The 15452-nt window shown below is 48.3% G+C and overlaps 1 protein-coding gene across 3 annotated transcripts in view; it reads left to right on the top strand.

The window, feature by feature from the left end:
- Positions 1–5017: 5017 nt before the first annotated feature.
- The window catches only part of zeb2a (zinc finger E-box binding homeobox 2a), a 58624-nt gene continuing 48189 nt past the window's right edge, over positions 5018–15452 (top strand). Inside the window, exons 1-2 of one of the 3 annotated variants that reach the window (XM_070976366.1) lie at positions 5018–5466; positions 6640–6778. In XM_070976366.1, coding sequence (XP_070832467.1) covers positions 6706–6778 — 73 coding nt within the window. In that variant the 5' untranslated portion in view covers positions 5018–5466; positions 6640–6705. The other 2 variants (XM_070976365.1, XM_070976364.1) reach the window with 2 other exon arrangements.

The following is a 15452-nucleotide window of genomic DNA, read 5'->3' as shown; positions in this document are numbered from 1 at the left end:
CTCGGCGGTGACCTCGTGCCTCCCTTTGGACCCGGACTCAGCAGTCTAGCAGTGGTTGACTGTGGTCTTTTATTTTGGACAACCATGACAGAAACAGATCCAGAACATGATCGTTGTGCAAAATCGAAGGAGGAGTTTTCAGTCGTGACTTCCTGCCGAAATGCGTCCACTGTGACCTTTATTGGAACAAAAACTCGTAGACACACAGTCCCTCCGATGCTAATCTATCTAATCTGACTTTATGGTCAGATTTCAGCTCCACTTTCAACAGACGGAGCCTGTTGGGGTTCAGACAGATGTGGACCCCCCCCCCCCCCCCGCCCCCCATAAGCCAAATGGGAACATTTATACTGTGATTAGTGTAATACCCTTTTAAAGCCCCCCAACACTGCCATAATACTCCCCCATCCTCCAACCCAACACGCAGATGTCTCCATCACACATTATCCTCCACCTGTGCCTGAGGTGCAGTCACATGACCACGTGATCACATGATCAACGCTGTTGGCTTCATCAGCTGACGCTCAGGAACGTTCGTCTTCAGGTGAACAGAGTTCACTTTCATTTCACAGCGTCAGCCAATAAAACTCTTTCCTCAAAGTGTGTAAAACAATAAATAAAACAAAAATAAAGATCAATTATGAAATTACAAATAAAATAAAATGACATATGATGATAAAATACCTTTCAGAACATTCAGTGTATGACTCATAATAATAAGTTTTCAGCCAATCACAAGACAGTGTACAATCTACATTTATTTCATTAAAAAGAAATTAAACAAAGAAGCGATGAAAACCTTCAAAAAAGAAACAAAACAGGTGAAAAAAACACATGAAGATGATTAAATACTCAGATACAATACAAAAGTCATCAGAGAGGTTTCAGGCGTCGACTTGACTTCCTGCTCGTCTGAACGACACCGGCGACGTAAAGAAAGACGTTCAGGTGAGTTTCACTGAGGGCCTGTACAAGACCAGCAGAGACCAGAAGACCGGCAGAGACCAGAAGACTGACAAAGACCAGAAGACCGGCAGAGACCAGAAGACTGACAAAGACCAGAAGACCAGCAGAGACCAGAAGACCGGCAGAGACCAGATGACCAGCAGAGACCAGAAGACCAGCAGAGACCAGAAGACCGACAGAGACCAGAAGACCAGCAGAGACCAGAAGACCGACAGAGACCAGAAGACTGACAAAGACCAGAAGACCAGCAGAGACCAGAAGACCAGCAGAGACCAGAAGACTGACAAAGACCAGAAGACCAACAGAGACCAGAAGACCGGCAGAGACCAGAAGACTGACAAAGACCAGAAGACCAACAGAGACCAGAAGACCGGCAGAGACCAGAAGACTGACAAAGACCAGAAGACTGACAAAGACCAGAAGACCAGCAGAGACCAGAAGACCGGCAGAGACCAGAAGACCAGCAGAGACCAGAAGACTGACAAAGACCAGAAGACCAACAGAGACCAGAAGACCGGCAGAGACCAGAAGACTGACAAAGACCAGAAGACCAGCAGAGACCAGAAGACCGGCAGAGACCAGAAGACTGACAAAGACCAGAAGACCAGCAGAGACCAGAAGACTGACAGAGACCAGAAGACCAGCAGAGACCAGAAGACTGACAAAGACCAGAAGACCAACAGAGACCAGAAGACCGGCAGAGACCAGAAGACTGACAAAGACCAGAAGACTGACAAAGACCAGAAGACCAGCAGAGACCAGAAGACCGGCAGAGACCAGAAGACCGGCAGAGACCAGAGGACCAGCAGAGACCAGAAGACTGACAAAGACCAGAAGACCAGCAGAGACCAGAAGACCGGCAGAGACCAGAAGACTGACAAAGACCAGAAGACCAGCAGAGACCTGAAGACCAGCAGAGACCAGAAGACTGACAAAGACCAGAAGACCAACAGAGACCAGAAGACCGGCAGAGACCAGAAGACCGACAGAGACCAGAAGACCAACAGAGACCAGAAGACCAGCAGAGACCAGAAGACCAACAGAGACCAGAAGACCAGCAGAGACCAGAAGACCGACAGAGACCTGAAGACCAACAGAGACCAGAAGACCAGCAGAGACCTGAAGACCAACAGAGACCAGAAGACCAGCAGAGACCAGAAGACCGGCAGAGACCAGAAGACTGACAAAGACCAGAAGACCAGCAGAGACCAGAAGACTGACAAAGACCAGAAGACCGGCAGAGACCAGAAGACTGACAACGACCAGAGGACGGCAGAGACCAGAAGACAAAGGGAGACCAGAAGACCGACAGAGACCTGAAGACTGACAAAGACCAGAAGACCAGCAGAGACCTGAAGACTGACAAATACCTGAAGACCAACAGAGACCAGAAGACCGGCAGAGACCAGAAGACCAGCAGAGACCAGAAGACTGACAAAGACCAGAAGACCGGCAGAGACCAGAAGACTGACAACGACCAGAGGACGGCAGAGACCAGAAGACAAAGGGAGACCAGAAGACCGACAGAGACCTGAAGACTGACAAAGACCAGAAGACCAGCAGAGCCCTGAAGACCGGCAGAGACCTGAAGACCGGCAGAGACCTGAAGACCGGCAGAGACCTGAAGACCAACAGAGACCAGAAGACCAGCAGAGACCTGAAGACCGGCAGAGACCTGAAGACCAACAGAGACCAGAAGACCGGCAGAGACCTGAAGACCAACAGAGACCAGAAGACCGGCAGAGATCTGAAGACCGGCAGAGACCTGAAGACCAACAGAGACCTGAAGACCGGCAGAGACCTGAAGACCAGCAGAGACCTGAAGACTGACAAAGACCAGAAGACCAGCAGAGACCTGAAGACCGGCAGAGACCTGAAGACCAACAGAGAACAGAAGACCAGCAGAGACCTGAAGACCAGCAGAGACCTGAAGACCAACAGAGACCAGAAGACCGGCAGTGACCTGAAGACCGGCAGAGACCTGAAGACCAACAGAGACCTGAAGACCGGCAGAGACCTGAAGACCGGCAGAGACCTGAAGACCAACAGAGACCAGAAGACCAACAGAGACCAGAAGACCGGCAGAGATCTGAAGACCGGCAGAGACCTGAAGACCAACAGAGACCTGAAGACCGGCAGAGACCTGAAGACCGGCAGAGACCTGAAGACCAACAGAGACCAGAAGCCACTAACTTAGCTCCTTCCCCGGAGTCTCTGTGCTTTGTCGTCTCGCAGGTTGCCGTGGACAGTGGCTGAGTCTGGATTGTGGACTGCAGCTGCGTCTCCTGCCTTGGCCCTGCCTGATCCTGGTTCTGCCCGAGGTTTCTGCCTGTTAAAGGAGGCGTTTCCTCGCCGCTGTGCTTGCTCGTGAGGGACTTGGTGGGTCTCTGTAGATAAAGGGCTCGGCCTGCAGCAGCTCTGTGTGTGACCTGAGACAACTTCTGTTGTGATTTGGCGCGATGCAAATAAAACTGAATTGAATTGAAGACAAAGGGACACCAGAAGACTGACGAAGACCAGAAGACGGAGTTTCTCTGCCTGTAGCAGATCTCAGGATTTCGTCATCTCAGGTGTCACCAGGTGACCGATCATGTGACCCGCAGCTTGTGACGGTCACATGACTGATGAAGAGGATGTGAGGCAGTGTAAACTTGGCGCACGTGAACGTGGTCATGAGACTCAGAGGTACTTTTACTGTCACTGTGTATTTCACTGTGTACGTGTGTGCGCTCTGTGTTAGTGTGTGTAGTGTACTCCAGTTTTGTTGTGTAAATGTGTCGTCCACAGTGACTCAGCAGCTTTCTAAAACACACACACGCGTGCACACACACGTGCACACACGCACACATACACACACACTCACACGTTACTGTGTGTGTGTCTTCTTCTCGTCAGATTGTCCTTCAGGTGAACAAACACTGAAACAGATCTGAGGTCTGACAGGAAATGCGTCCCCTGACCTGCCGTTTAGGACTTTTATTTTGAAATCTGACTGTCGGTGCTGCTCTGTGAGGCCTGAACAGACACACAGCACTTTTATTTTGACAGATAATCTGAAGCAGCACTACAGAACACACTTTAATATGAAAGTCTAACAGGAAGAAGGACAATGACACTAAAAAATAAAAGTTTGACTTCCTGTGTCAGAGACTCGTCTCAGGTGTTTCCAGGTCGGTGCGACCAGCACAGACCAGAGCAGCTGATTGTAGATGGCGGAGGATCAAACGGCGTGCGGCAGCTCGGAGTCGACTTGTGTGTGAAAAAAAACGACGTGTCGTCACTTCACTGAGTTCTGACGTCAAACTGGTGGGAGGCCAGTTTGACCAGTAACAACTCCCAGTGAGTGATGGGCTCCATCTATTGGCCAGTCATTTCCCATCAGGCTTTTCACCGCTGCAGCTCGCTCTCACATCTCAAACTGACCTATTATCTGCCTCCAGGTGCGACCGCCTGTGGTCACATGACTGAGCTCACATGACACGACACCTGAGCGCTCACTGTGTTTTAAATCATGATGGTTTTTACTGATCATGAATTTATTATCAAAATAATTGATTTTATTATCAAAGTTCATTTAATCTGTCCAACAAATTTTATTTTATTTTTATCTATTGTTTAAATAAATGATATGTTTCTATGATCAATGAAACGGATTATATTTAACGTTTTCTGATCAGTTTACACTGAATTCTCTTTATGTTTGGAAATTACTGTAAATTTATTTTCTTTATTTTTCACATTTGAATTTGTGAAATTCATCGAGTTGAAACTTCCTTTTAAATGTTTTTATTTATTTTCTGTTCTGATTTTATTTAATATCTTTTTTAAAGATGGCTGATTAGATTTTTTCAACGTTTTATTTTGAGCCGTCTGCGCATGCTCCTGACTTTCTGTGGCGAGAAACAGAGCGGAGCGCGTGCTGACAGGCCTCACCTGTGCAGGTAATCTACCTGTGTAAGCCAATCAGGTGCTTTGGCGCTGCCTTTTGTTTGTGGTTAGAGCGGCACGAGGGGCTGCGTGGGTGCGGTGAACCCGGCACGAGCTGCCGATTGAAACCCCCAGAAGCCTCCAAGTGACCAGAAACAGAGACTGATCCGGATCAGAGGAGGTGATGGCGTGCACGAGGAGGAGGAGGAGGAGGAGGAGGAGGAGGACACTCCTCAATTATCCCTCCGTGTGAAGATAGGTGGCGCGTGGTGGCAGAGCGTCTCGCGCCTGTTTATGTTGCAGGAAAGAAAAGAAAAAAAAAAAAAAAAAAAAAAGCGGTGACAGGCTCCGGCGGGGAGGCGTCACACGGATCAGTCCCGACCTGCCCGCCCGGACCGACGCTCCTCTGCCGGCCACCGCTCTGCTCCAGCACCGGGACGCACCGGGACAACGTCCACATTTTTTCAGTGTTTTAGGGAGGGGTGCACGCGCGGCAGCAGCACTTTTTTATTTTCTGCCATTTCTTCCTCGCTGCTTCTCCTCCTTCAGCAGGAGGAACACGGTGACTCTCTGGTAGGTCTCCTCTCCTCTCCTCTGCTTTTCTTTCAGGAGCCAATCAAAGCGCAGCAGTTACCTGCGCTGCTCTACCTGCGCGGCCAGGTGAGGAGAGAGGTGCGCGCTCCCGCTCGCTGCCTGCCGCCCCAGGTGTTGGATGGATGGACGGGGAGGTGGAGGAGGAGGACGATGCTCGGCGGGAGGAGAGAGGCAGGCCGGCCGGGGAGCAGGAGCTCTGTCCCCGCGTCCCGCTGCTGCTGCTCCCGCTCAGACGCGAGGAGGCTGCGGAGGAAACAAGTGGATCACATGTCACATTCAGGCTTCCGTCGTCTCTGGACTCACCAACAGGTTTGATGCGTTTTCATGGAGGACAAACCTGATCAATGCCTGATCGAACCTGATCGGCATGTGTTCATTTACTGACCCGCGCACACACTGCAGGCCTCAGTGTTCACGCTCATTATATAACACACACATTCACGGACTCTGGCACGGACACATTTTCCTCACCTATCGATGAGTGATCAGTGATCGATGAGGCCTCGCGGCTCAACTGTGGGACAGAAAACTGCGTTAGTGTTTGAAAAGAGGCGCAACGAAATCCACAAGTTCATCATTAAAGTCTCAAAGTAGTTCTGCTGTGTGCGTGTGTGTGCGCGTGCATGTGCGTGTCTGTGTGTGTTGATGTGTGCTGATGTGTGTGTGTGTGTGTGTGTGTGTGTGTGTGTGTGTGTGTTGATGTGTGTGTGTCTTGATGTGAGTTGCGGTGTGTGCCTGTGTGTGTGTTGATGTGTGCTGATATGTGTGTGTATGTGTGTGTGTGTGTGTGTGTGTGTGTGTGTGTGTGTGTGTGAGAGAGAGAGAGAGAGAGAGAGAGAGAGAGAGAGAGAGAGAGTGTGTGTGTGTCCGCCCTCCTCCTCCTCCTCCTCCTCCTCCTCCTCCTCCTCCTCCTCTGTCAGCCCAGCGGAGTCGCTCCCCTCAGCAGAGATCAGGCGGACGGGGACGCGGGGCGGCGGTGCGGTGCGGTGCGCTCGGTGCACGCTCTCCAACAAAACAAACTAACTGAAAACAAACTGAGGACTTTTTGTTAAGCGGGATTTTCTTTGTCCTAAAGTTCCCTAAAGTGCTCAGTAAAGGGGGTCCGGGTGGAGGATCTGGTCTGGGATTTACTTTGTGTGTGCTGCTTGTCAGGGAGCGGGGAGGAGCAGCGGAGCGGAGCCGGATCGAGGAGCCCATGCGGACTGGACTGACTTATCAATGAAGCAGGAGATCATGGCGGAGGGTCCCCGCTGCAAGAGGCGAAAACAGGCCAACCCCCGGAGGAAGAACGGTAAGACACACACACAAACACCCCCCCCCCCCCCCCCCAACACACACACACACACACACACACACACACACACACACACACACACACACACACACACCGAGTCCCGCAACAACTCCCGCAAACTCCACTGCGCTGCGTGTCCCCGCCCGTCCTCCACCCGGCCCGCGCCGGGACGTCCCCGCCTGCCGTCCGAGGACGCGACAGAACTCTTCGAAAAGTTGTTTGACGGGACCCGTGGGGGTCTGGGAAGGCCTCATAGTGTCGGGGGGCCTGTGGGGCCGGTGAATGATGGAGCGGAGCCGGACACGCGCGACCCGCCGGGACCGTTATCTCCGACCTGCGGCGCCGCGCGAGAACCTGTGGATCCGCGTCCTGCCGGACTCTGGAGTCCCGGTTCAGTCTTTCTGTCTCTTTTGTCTCTACAAACATTTTTGTCACTTTTTGTCTGAAGCTCGTGCGTTAAAGTGTCACCGCGCGCGTCAAAAACAGGAAACCGATGAGTCCAAAAATGAGACAAATCATTTGGTTTAAAACGTGACGCACATTTTCTGCTTCTTTATTTTAATTAAAAAAACGTACTGAGGGGTTTGAGTGTCAAAGGTTTTTATGGATTTTACTCTTCCTCCTCTTCCTCCTCTTCCTCCTCTCCTTCTTCTGTGGAGCCTCAAACTGAAATCTTTTTATTTTCTTTTTAGTTTTCATTTTGAGATTTTCTGTCCTTTAAAAATTCACACATTTTTTGCTGCTTTTGAGCTCCTTTAAAAACTGGCTGCTTTGATAATAAAATAATTTTTATTTGCCTGATTTTAATTTATCGTCAGCTGATTATTTTATTTAAAGCTGCTTCATGAGGTTAAAACCCGTTTTCAGGCCTCTTTGACTTCAGCCTTCGTCCTGATTTAGAGGCTCAAACAAACGGCAGAAAGTGAAGCCGGCTGAGTGCCAAAGGTTCATTTCATGTCTGTAAATTGAGCAGAAAAATCGGCTGCAGGTTTCTTTTCATTTCTGATTTTATGAAATAATAAAAATGAAGTGAAAACGCTTCAAATTGACTCGATTCAAACGCTCAACATTCCTCCGTCATCAAGTTTCGTGACGCCGTTTCTTCCGTCGTCGCTTCGTGTCATCGTGGGTTTTCTTCCTCTGGGGGTTCAGCTCTGTCTCCTCCCCTGGGGGGTCCCGGGGGGGCTGTCGATGGGGCGAGGAGGGTGGAGGGGGGGCAGATTAAGGCCTGGTGTAACCAGATCTGTGCAGCCTGAACGGCCTCCTCGTCCGCGGGTGTCCGTCCGTCCGTCCGTCCAGCTGTGAGGCTGCAGCTGTTTCAGGACCAGCTTTGCCGTTTTAATCTTGTCTTTTGGAGGACGTCTGGTGCTGATGTTTGGACCTCATTGTTCTTCATCGTTACGCTCACAGCCTCAGAAATTCATTTGAAACTGTTTTCAGAGTCTTTTCTCTGTGGTGGATTTGTGTTGGACGTGTCTCCGGTGGTGGACGCTCTGACGGTCTGTGACTGTCTGACTCCTCCGTCCTCTGTCATGGTTTGAAAGTGGAAACTCATAAAAAATGTTGAATGTGTTTCATTTGGCCCTTTTGAGTCCTGCCTCATAATGAGACCAGGACCAGGGCCAGGCCCAGGACCAGGCCCAGGACCAGGCCCAGGCCCAGGCCCAGGACCAGGACCAGGGCAGCTGATTTTGGGGCTGTTGTGCTGTGCTTGTCAAGGCAGGTTCGGCCTTCTGCGGCGTGCTGCAGAGCGTCCGTCGCCTCCAGTGGCAGCAGTGCTGCGTCCCTGCTGCGTGTCAGGCAGTCCATGCCACATGTCTCACAGCCGTCTCATTGTCCACTCAGAGGACGCTGCTGTTTATGTCTCCACATTTACACCCGACACAAAATCCTGACAGAAGACAGCAAGTCTGCTGAGGGGTCAGAATTCAGAGTCTGCCCCGCAGGAGACAGACAGACAGACAGACAGACAGACAGACAGACAGACAGACAGACAAAGCTCAAACCTGTCCTCAGTGTTTGGACACACTTTTAATCATGACAACACAGAAAAGAGGATTGAATCAACATCAGTTACAGAAAATGTTCGTGGAGGTTTTCTGTTTTTTACGTTTTTGCCTTCACGAGTCAGAAAGCAGCGTAAAGCTGACAGGAAGTGAGCGAGACTGAGGACGGCGTGTCACAACGGTCTGTCTGAGGACGGTTGGACCGCGTCAGGACGCCTGGAGAGAGAAGGCTTTTTCATACGTTTAATGGAAGTTTTGTGAATGTGTGACAGAGACAGAGAGGACGGGGTGGGGACACATGAGCTGCAGTGTCTTCAGTTCTCGTCTGACGGATCTTTAATTCACACCGATGACATGAAAACTGTCTTCTCACTTAATGCATCGACTTTCCTTCAATCTCAAACACCTTCTGGAATCAGTTCTGACCCCCCGACGAGCACTTGCCGCTGGGGGGGGGCGAGGTTTACGTCCCCATAACGTCCAAATCCAAACTCACAGTGTCTTCTCAAACAGTGTGTTCAGTCAGTGTCATTCGCTGTGACCTGAATGTCTTTCATATCTGCTCCACCATGTCCCCCCCCCTCAGTAAACACCTCCCTGAGGGCAGAACAAAGAAAAGCAGCTCCTCTTAATCACAGTTCAGCCCTGCGAGCGCCGCCGGCCGCTCGGATGAAAAGAGATGGAGGAGGGAAGAAGGAGGGAGGTGAAGTGGAAGGAAAAAGAGTGAGAGGAAAGAAAGGAGGATGGAAGGTGGAGCGAAGGTGTTTGTGCCCTATATAGACCCCCCCGCCCCCCCCACTCTGGATGGATAGAGTTACAGACGGACGGATGCCATTTGTGAACGAATCACAGCTGAATTACAGGACAGAAGGGCGAGAGACATTAAGACAGACAGCGAGAGAGAGAGGGCCAGCTGGCTGCGTCTTCAGAAAAGACAAATAAAGGAGGACGAGTGTCTTCAGGAAACCTTCGACCTCCTTAGAATCACTTTGGATTTTACAAACGAGTCTTTATCTCACCGATCTCACTTCAGTTTCGTGCAGGTTCACGTGAAGCAGCCGCAAACGTCTTCAATCCGTCCTTTAATTTAAAAAGAGAGAAATGAGTCTTCAAAAAGCTTCAAGTGTTTTTTTTGTCTTTCTGATTGAGTTCATCCTTCTGTCTCTTTCTAGCAACTTTATTATTAATAATTATTATTATCGTAAAGGCTTATCTTATCTCGTCCTCTCCCCTCAGACACACTCAGGTTCCTTCCCATAAATGTCCCCCTAAATGTCCCCTAAAATGTCTAAAAATAACAAAAGTCAATTTTAATGTGACAGGAATCAGTTTTTAGAAAAAAAAAAAAAAACCTCTTCAGGCTCCTTCACTTTTTGCTTTAAGAGGTTTTTAGAAATAAGATAAGAAAACGAAAAGAAACTCTCGAGTGTGTGTCCGCTTCCTGTCCTCATGTCAAACAATTAGAAGTGAAAGAGACGGACCTTCCGTCTCAGATCAACTGTTTGAGCTTCACATCGACGCACTGAAGGAAAATCCTTCTTTCTTGATAATTATTTCATTAAAAATATTATTTGATGATTTTTCAGGAAACACGTCTGTCACTCTGTTCTTTCCAAAATAAAAGACGTGATTAAAAATAAACTGGAGCTTTTTCAAATGGTCCCTCTCAGTGTCCGCACAAACGTCTGTCCCGTGTCGCTCGGCTCTCACAAAGATCGACCATAGAATTAGAGTACGTGAACTGTTTCGCCCTCAAATGCTGCTGTTGTTCGACGTCCTTCCTGTAGGAGGCCCTGGCGGCCCCCGGAGGCCCGGGCTCCCTCGCCGTCGTACGTCGCTCAGCTGCTTCTTAACAGGTCGGGAATCAACCTTAAAATGCACCATGTGATATGAATTCCTAATGTCCCTCCTCCCCCGTCCCGAGCCGTTTTATTGTGAAGAAAAGCAGATTATCCGTATTCACCTTCACCCCCCCACCCCATGCCCCCACCCATCCTAACCCCCCCTGCAGGATTTAGGCTGATTTACTTCAGCGAACACCTCTGGTTGGACGGCAGAGGAGGCGCCGGGGCCCCGGGAAGAAGGGGCCCTTTGTTCAGGGAGGCGCAGCAGATAAAGCTGCAGTGGGCAGACGCGCTATATTAACAACAGGAAATGTGTTTAGGACACCCCGTCGCTCCGCCAAAATAAAACACACATGGAGACAGCACCAACGCCGCCGCGTCTCAGCGGCGTCACGTCACAGGACCTGCAGCATCACTCAGATCACAGAGGTTTTAGATTGGTTACATTTTTTTTGTGTTTTTCTCGATTTTAGATGTTTTCAAATTCTTCATCTTTTGACTTCGACTGTCGCGTCACGTTTGTTGCAGATCTTATTTAATATTTCTTATTTGTATATAAAATACTTCAGTTTGAACGAATTTTTATTCTTGTTCGTTCTCTTTTCTCAGTTTTTCACTCTTGAACTTTTTCTCTTTCTTGGTTTTTGTGGTTTTAAGTCTCGTTTGATTTTAACTCACTCACCCCCCCACACACACTCACACACACTCACACACACACACACACACACACACACACACACACACACACACACACATATTACTGCCCCTTCCTCTTCTTCTTCCTCTTCGTCACACAAAGCTCATCACTGTGCCGCCAACAACAAACACTCCTCAGACGTCTCCTACGCCTCCCATGATGCATCAGTGCAGTGGAATGCTATTTGACTGTTTCAAGGTGACCGACATGCGTGCATTGTCACCCCCCCCCCCCCCATGTTGCCATGTGCACATTTTCTTCATGAGCGAGCTCAGTCGCCCTTTGACGTTTTGTCGCCGTGAGCCTAAACAGGCCGGATTCATGGAGGTCAAAGCCGAGCGCCGTCAGCGGGCCGATGGACGAGCGGGAGGACGCTGCTGATGAGACGGTAAAGACCGAGGCCCCCGAGACGCGACAGTGAGCCTCCAGACAGCAAGGATCAATAAACAGGATCAATAAGCTTTTATATCTGATCAGTAACACGTTTGACACGTTTACAGGCGACACTTTTTACTCTGATTTCCTCATTTATGACCTTTTTCTGTGGACGCTTCCCACAATGCAACACTCATCCCCTGTAAAGGAGGATTCATAGTGACAAAGCAAACATATCAAAGTGAAAACAATTACACAAACATTATTTTTCTCTCTTCCTGCATTTTTAAAACAAATGTTATTTGAAATGAAAATACAAATTCATTTTTTTAGATTTTATTTTATTATTATTTAATTATTTCCATTTTAAGTTTTTCAAATTAATTTGCTAATTTTCATTCGATTTTATTATATTTTTGTCAAAGTTTTTATTTATCTGATATTCACTGATGTCTCTTTTACTACAGATTTCTTCATGTATTTATACTTTATTATATTTATTTATTAATTATTTATTATACTTTCAGAACTTTTTTTTTTTTTTACTTTTTTTTTCATGTTTTCAGCGTTGGTTTGAGTGATTGACTCATTGATTGACGTCTTTCATCATCCGGTTGTTGGACGTCTACCTGCTCTGGCTCAGGTGAACAGGTGTAGCTGAGGTCATCACAGAGACAAAAACCTGTTCAGGTTCAGGGTGAATCTGCTGTACTTGTTCTCATTAGCCCCGCCCTCATAGGAACGGTTCATTTGATTGGCCGAGCTCCCGCGGCAAGGTCACAGACATATGGAACAATCAATAACGGATGGCTGGATTAAGGTGTCATGACATCTGTGTGTCCAGACCGCCGGCGTACGGCTGAATGACTCGACCCCCCCTGAACACCCCCTTTACCTCTGTCCCGTGGCTCCAGGCCCCACCCACCTCTGTTTGCCCCTTTAGATCAGTTTAAAATCAATGAAACCAGAGTTTGTTTGTCTTTCCTTATATTGCTGCTGCTTATTGTGACCAATGCGCCTTTTCCCAGCTTACACTGAACCTCTCGTCACAGCAGTGAACAAGTACAGGTGTGAGCAACCTGAGTCTTCTTGATGTTGCATTCAAGGAGGCTCAGGCATCTGAATTCTGAAATCTCAAAGTCTGATCATTTGATCATTTGTGGCCTGAAGGAGGTGATTAAATACAAAAATGTGTCAGCAGGAAACACCAAAGTGCACAGTTGACATTTAGAAATGCATCTTTATCTTTATTCAGTCATCAGCGACGAAGATGTAAAAAAACGCATTAACCTTGTAGAAATCGTTCGATTAACGTCGTCGGCTCAAAATGCATCGTCATCATTAAAAAGAGTCAAGATGGTTTCCAGGCAAAAAATAAATGTGTCCATGACATCAAAACAGAAAAATGCTTCATGAAGTCAAACAGATAAAACATCTGACAGAAGAAAGAAAAACGTGTCGTCATCATAGAAAAAGAGTCAAAAGAGGAACATCATGAAAAATGAGGAAGAGTGCGTCGACGTCGAGTACGACCTGGTTTTAAACTGGACTGGAAGAGTCAGCGGCGTCCTGATTCGTCCTGAGAGCAGCTGAAGAGTTGATCCGTTCTTCTTAAACACGATAACTTTCCTCCTCTCCGCCGGAGTTTGTGTCTCATGCAGGAGATCAGCGATTTTCACCTCCTGCGTTCAGGAGGACTCGTCCGCCCACTTGGACTCGCCGTTCTCTTCGCGAAAACCTCCTCAGGCCAGATCAGATCAGCGGGGTTTCGGCCCGCGCTGAAAGGACACCACTTCCTGGTCACAGATCCACCAATTAAAGTAATGAGGCCAAGGAGCGCTGCTCGGTGCGATCCGGCAGCCTCGGGGGAAGTCCTGCTGAACTGACCCCTGAGTGTGAGGTATCTGAGCTGACACTCCTGTCAAAGCTGCTGCGTGGAGTCCGGTCTGAAGGGAACTTCTCCCTGACCTCCACAGAGACCGTGGTCCAGGTCCGGCACTGCCGACTTACATCCAAATGATCAAAGGGAAATTTACTGCAAAATGCATGAAAATTACCTTGAAGCACTTTGTTACCCACAATGCAACGTGGATTTTAGGCAGTGACAGCTCTGCGGAAAGCAAAGGAACCGTAATCTTTCTTGACTTCCACGGTCAAAATAATGCTAGAAATCTTCGCTAATTGCTAAGTTTCGAAGTTTGAAGCATCTTCTTATGTAAAAAACAAAAAATAAAATAAAAAAAGATTCGATATTTGATATCGAATATTGATATTGGACACGTTTTTTAATAAGTCTACACGTATTAAAAAACGTTTGCACGTATTAAAAATGGGCTAAAATATGTTATTAGTCAAAAATGCATGTTTTTTTTTTTTTAAAAAGTTGTCTTCAAAAGATCAGACATGCCAATCAGTTTTCAAATCTGACGCTCCACATCAAAGTTCAGCTTTGTTCTTCATCAATATACAGATCAATATACAGATATCTAAAACTGGGTTTTACTGTTGACTCCTTCCAGTTCTCACCGTCGTCAGTTGTTTTTACACTAACAGTAGTTTGACACATCTTAACGTTGTAACCATCAACCATCGCAGCAGCAACGCCAGTTAATGAGAAAACACGCGAGAAACCTGCTGGCCTCCTCTGATTGGTTGTCTCCAGGGGGCCGAGCAGGGTGGAGGGGCGGAGCCTTGAATGATGCTGGGGCTGATGGAGTTTAATGGACTCAAACACACTTTAACATTTGCGTCTGTCACACAGTTTTGTGAATGACAGCTGGACCCTGATGAAGGATACGGCTGTCGGACATTTTTATTGAGCTAAATGAGCGTGACGGCAGAGTTTTTTTTTTACTGGGAATAAAAGGGACTACGCTCTGTGTGTGTGTGTGTGTGTGTGTGTGTGTGTGTGTGTGTGTGTGTGTGTGTGTGTGTGTGTGTGTGTGTGTGTGTTTGCATTCTGGTGAAAAGCGTCCCCCGAACCTGCAGTGTAGACTACTGTACCCTCAGACGTTGATATTTTTGACCAGATTTTGGAGAAACGTCTTCGCGGTGCTGAAATTTCTTCAACCTCTAAAGCTACTAAAACTAAAGTTACATCAGAAATGGTTCAAAACTGCACCGATGCTGCATAAAAGACCATCAACAGAAAAATCTTAAGTGTGCCGTCGTGATTAAAATTACTCAAACATTCATCATCTTCATTCAAACTGACACAAAACCAGATCAAAAAGCTGTGGCCGTTGCCTAACACGTCGTCACTCTAGAATAAGACCGAATTGTGGGACGTCACTGAAGTGTGCTGTCACCCAGAAGAGCCGTCTGACAACATTTGCTTTGATTCGTTTAGTGGTTCAGAAAAGCCTTCAAGTCCAGATGAGTTTTTCTTTGAACCGCTGCTGATGTCCAGCTCTGGTCCACCTTCCCTTTCGACCAATCCCATAATGCATTTCAATGATTTTTTTTCTGGCTTGGTTCCCACGGCGATGGGCTGTGTTGGTCGTCCACCTTCGCCGAGCAGCTGCGAGAAGTCTCGTGCGTCGCTTCTGAGCCGACACAACCGTGTTTGCCTCGGGATTACCAGACTTTGGTTTGGGGCGGGGGGTTGTGTAAAGGTAGCCATGGGGAGGACCCCCTGTAGGCCAGGAATGCCGGTCAGGTCAGCGGAGGAGAGCGGGGGAGGCAGGGGGGACACTCAGGGATGGGGCAGGTGCCTTTGTGAGTCCTGTCAGCCATCAAAGGAGCAGGCA

This window comes from Chaetodon trifascialis, chromosome 12 (genome assembly GCF_039877785.1).
Source record: "Chaetodon trifascialis isolate fChaTrf1 chromosome 12, fChaTrf1.hap1, whole genome shotgun sequence".
Classification (NCBI taxonomy): domain Eukaryota; kingdom Metazoa; phylum Chordata; class Actinopteri; order Chaetodontiformes; family Chaetodontidae; genus Chaetodon; species Chaetodon trifascialis.
The sequence above is the reverse complement of the archived record's forward strand: the minus strand, read 5'-3'. Positions and strand labels throughout refer to the sequence as shown.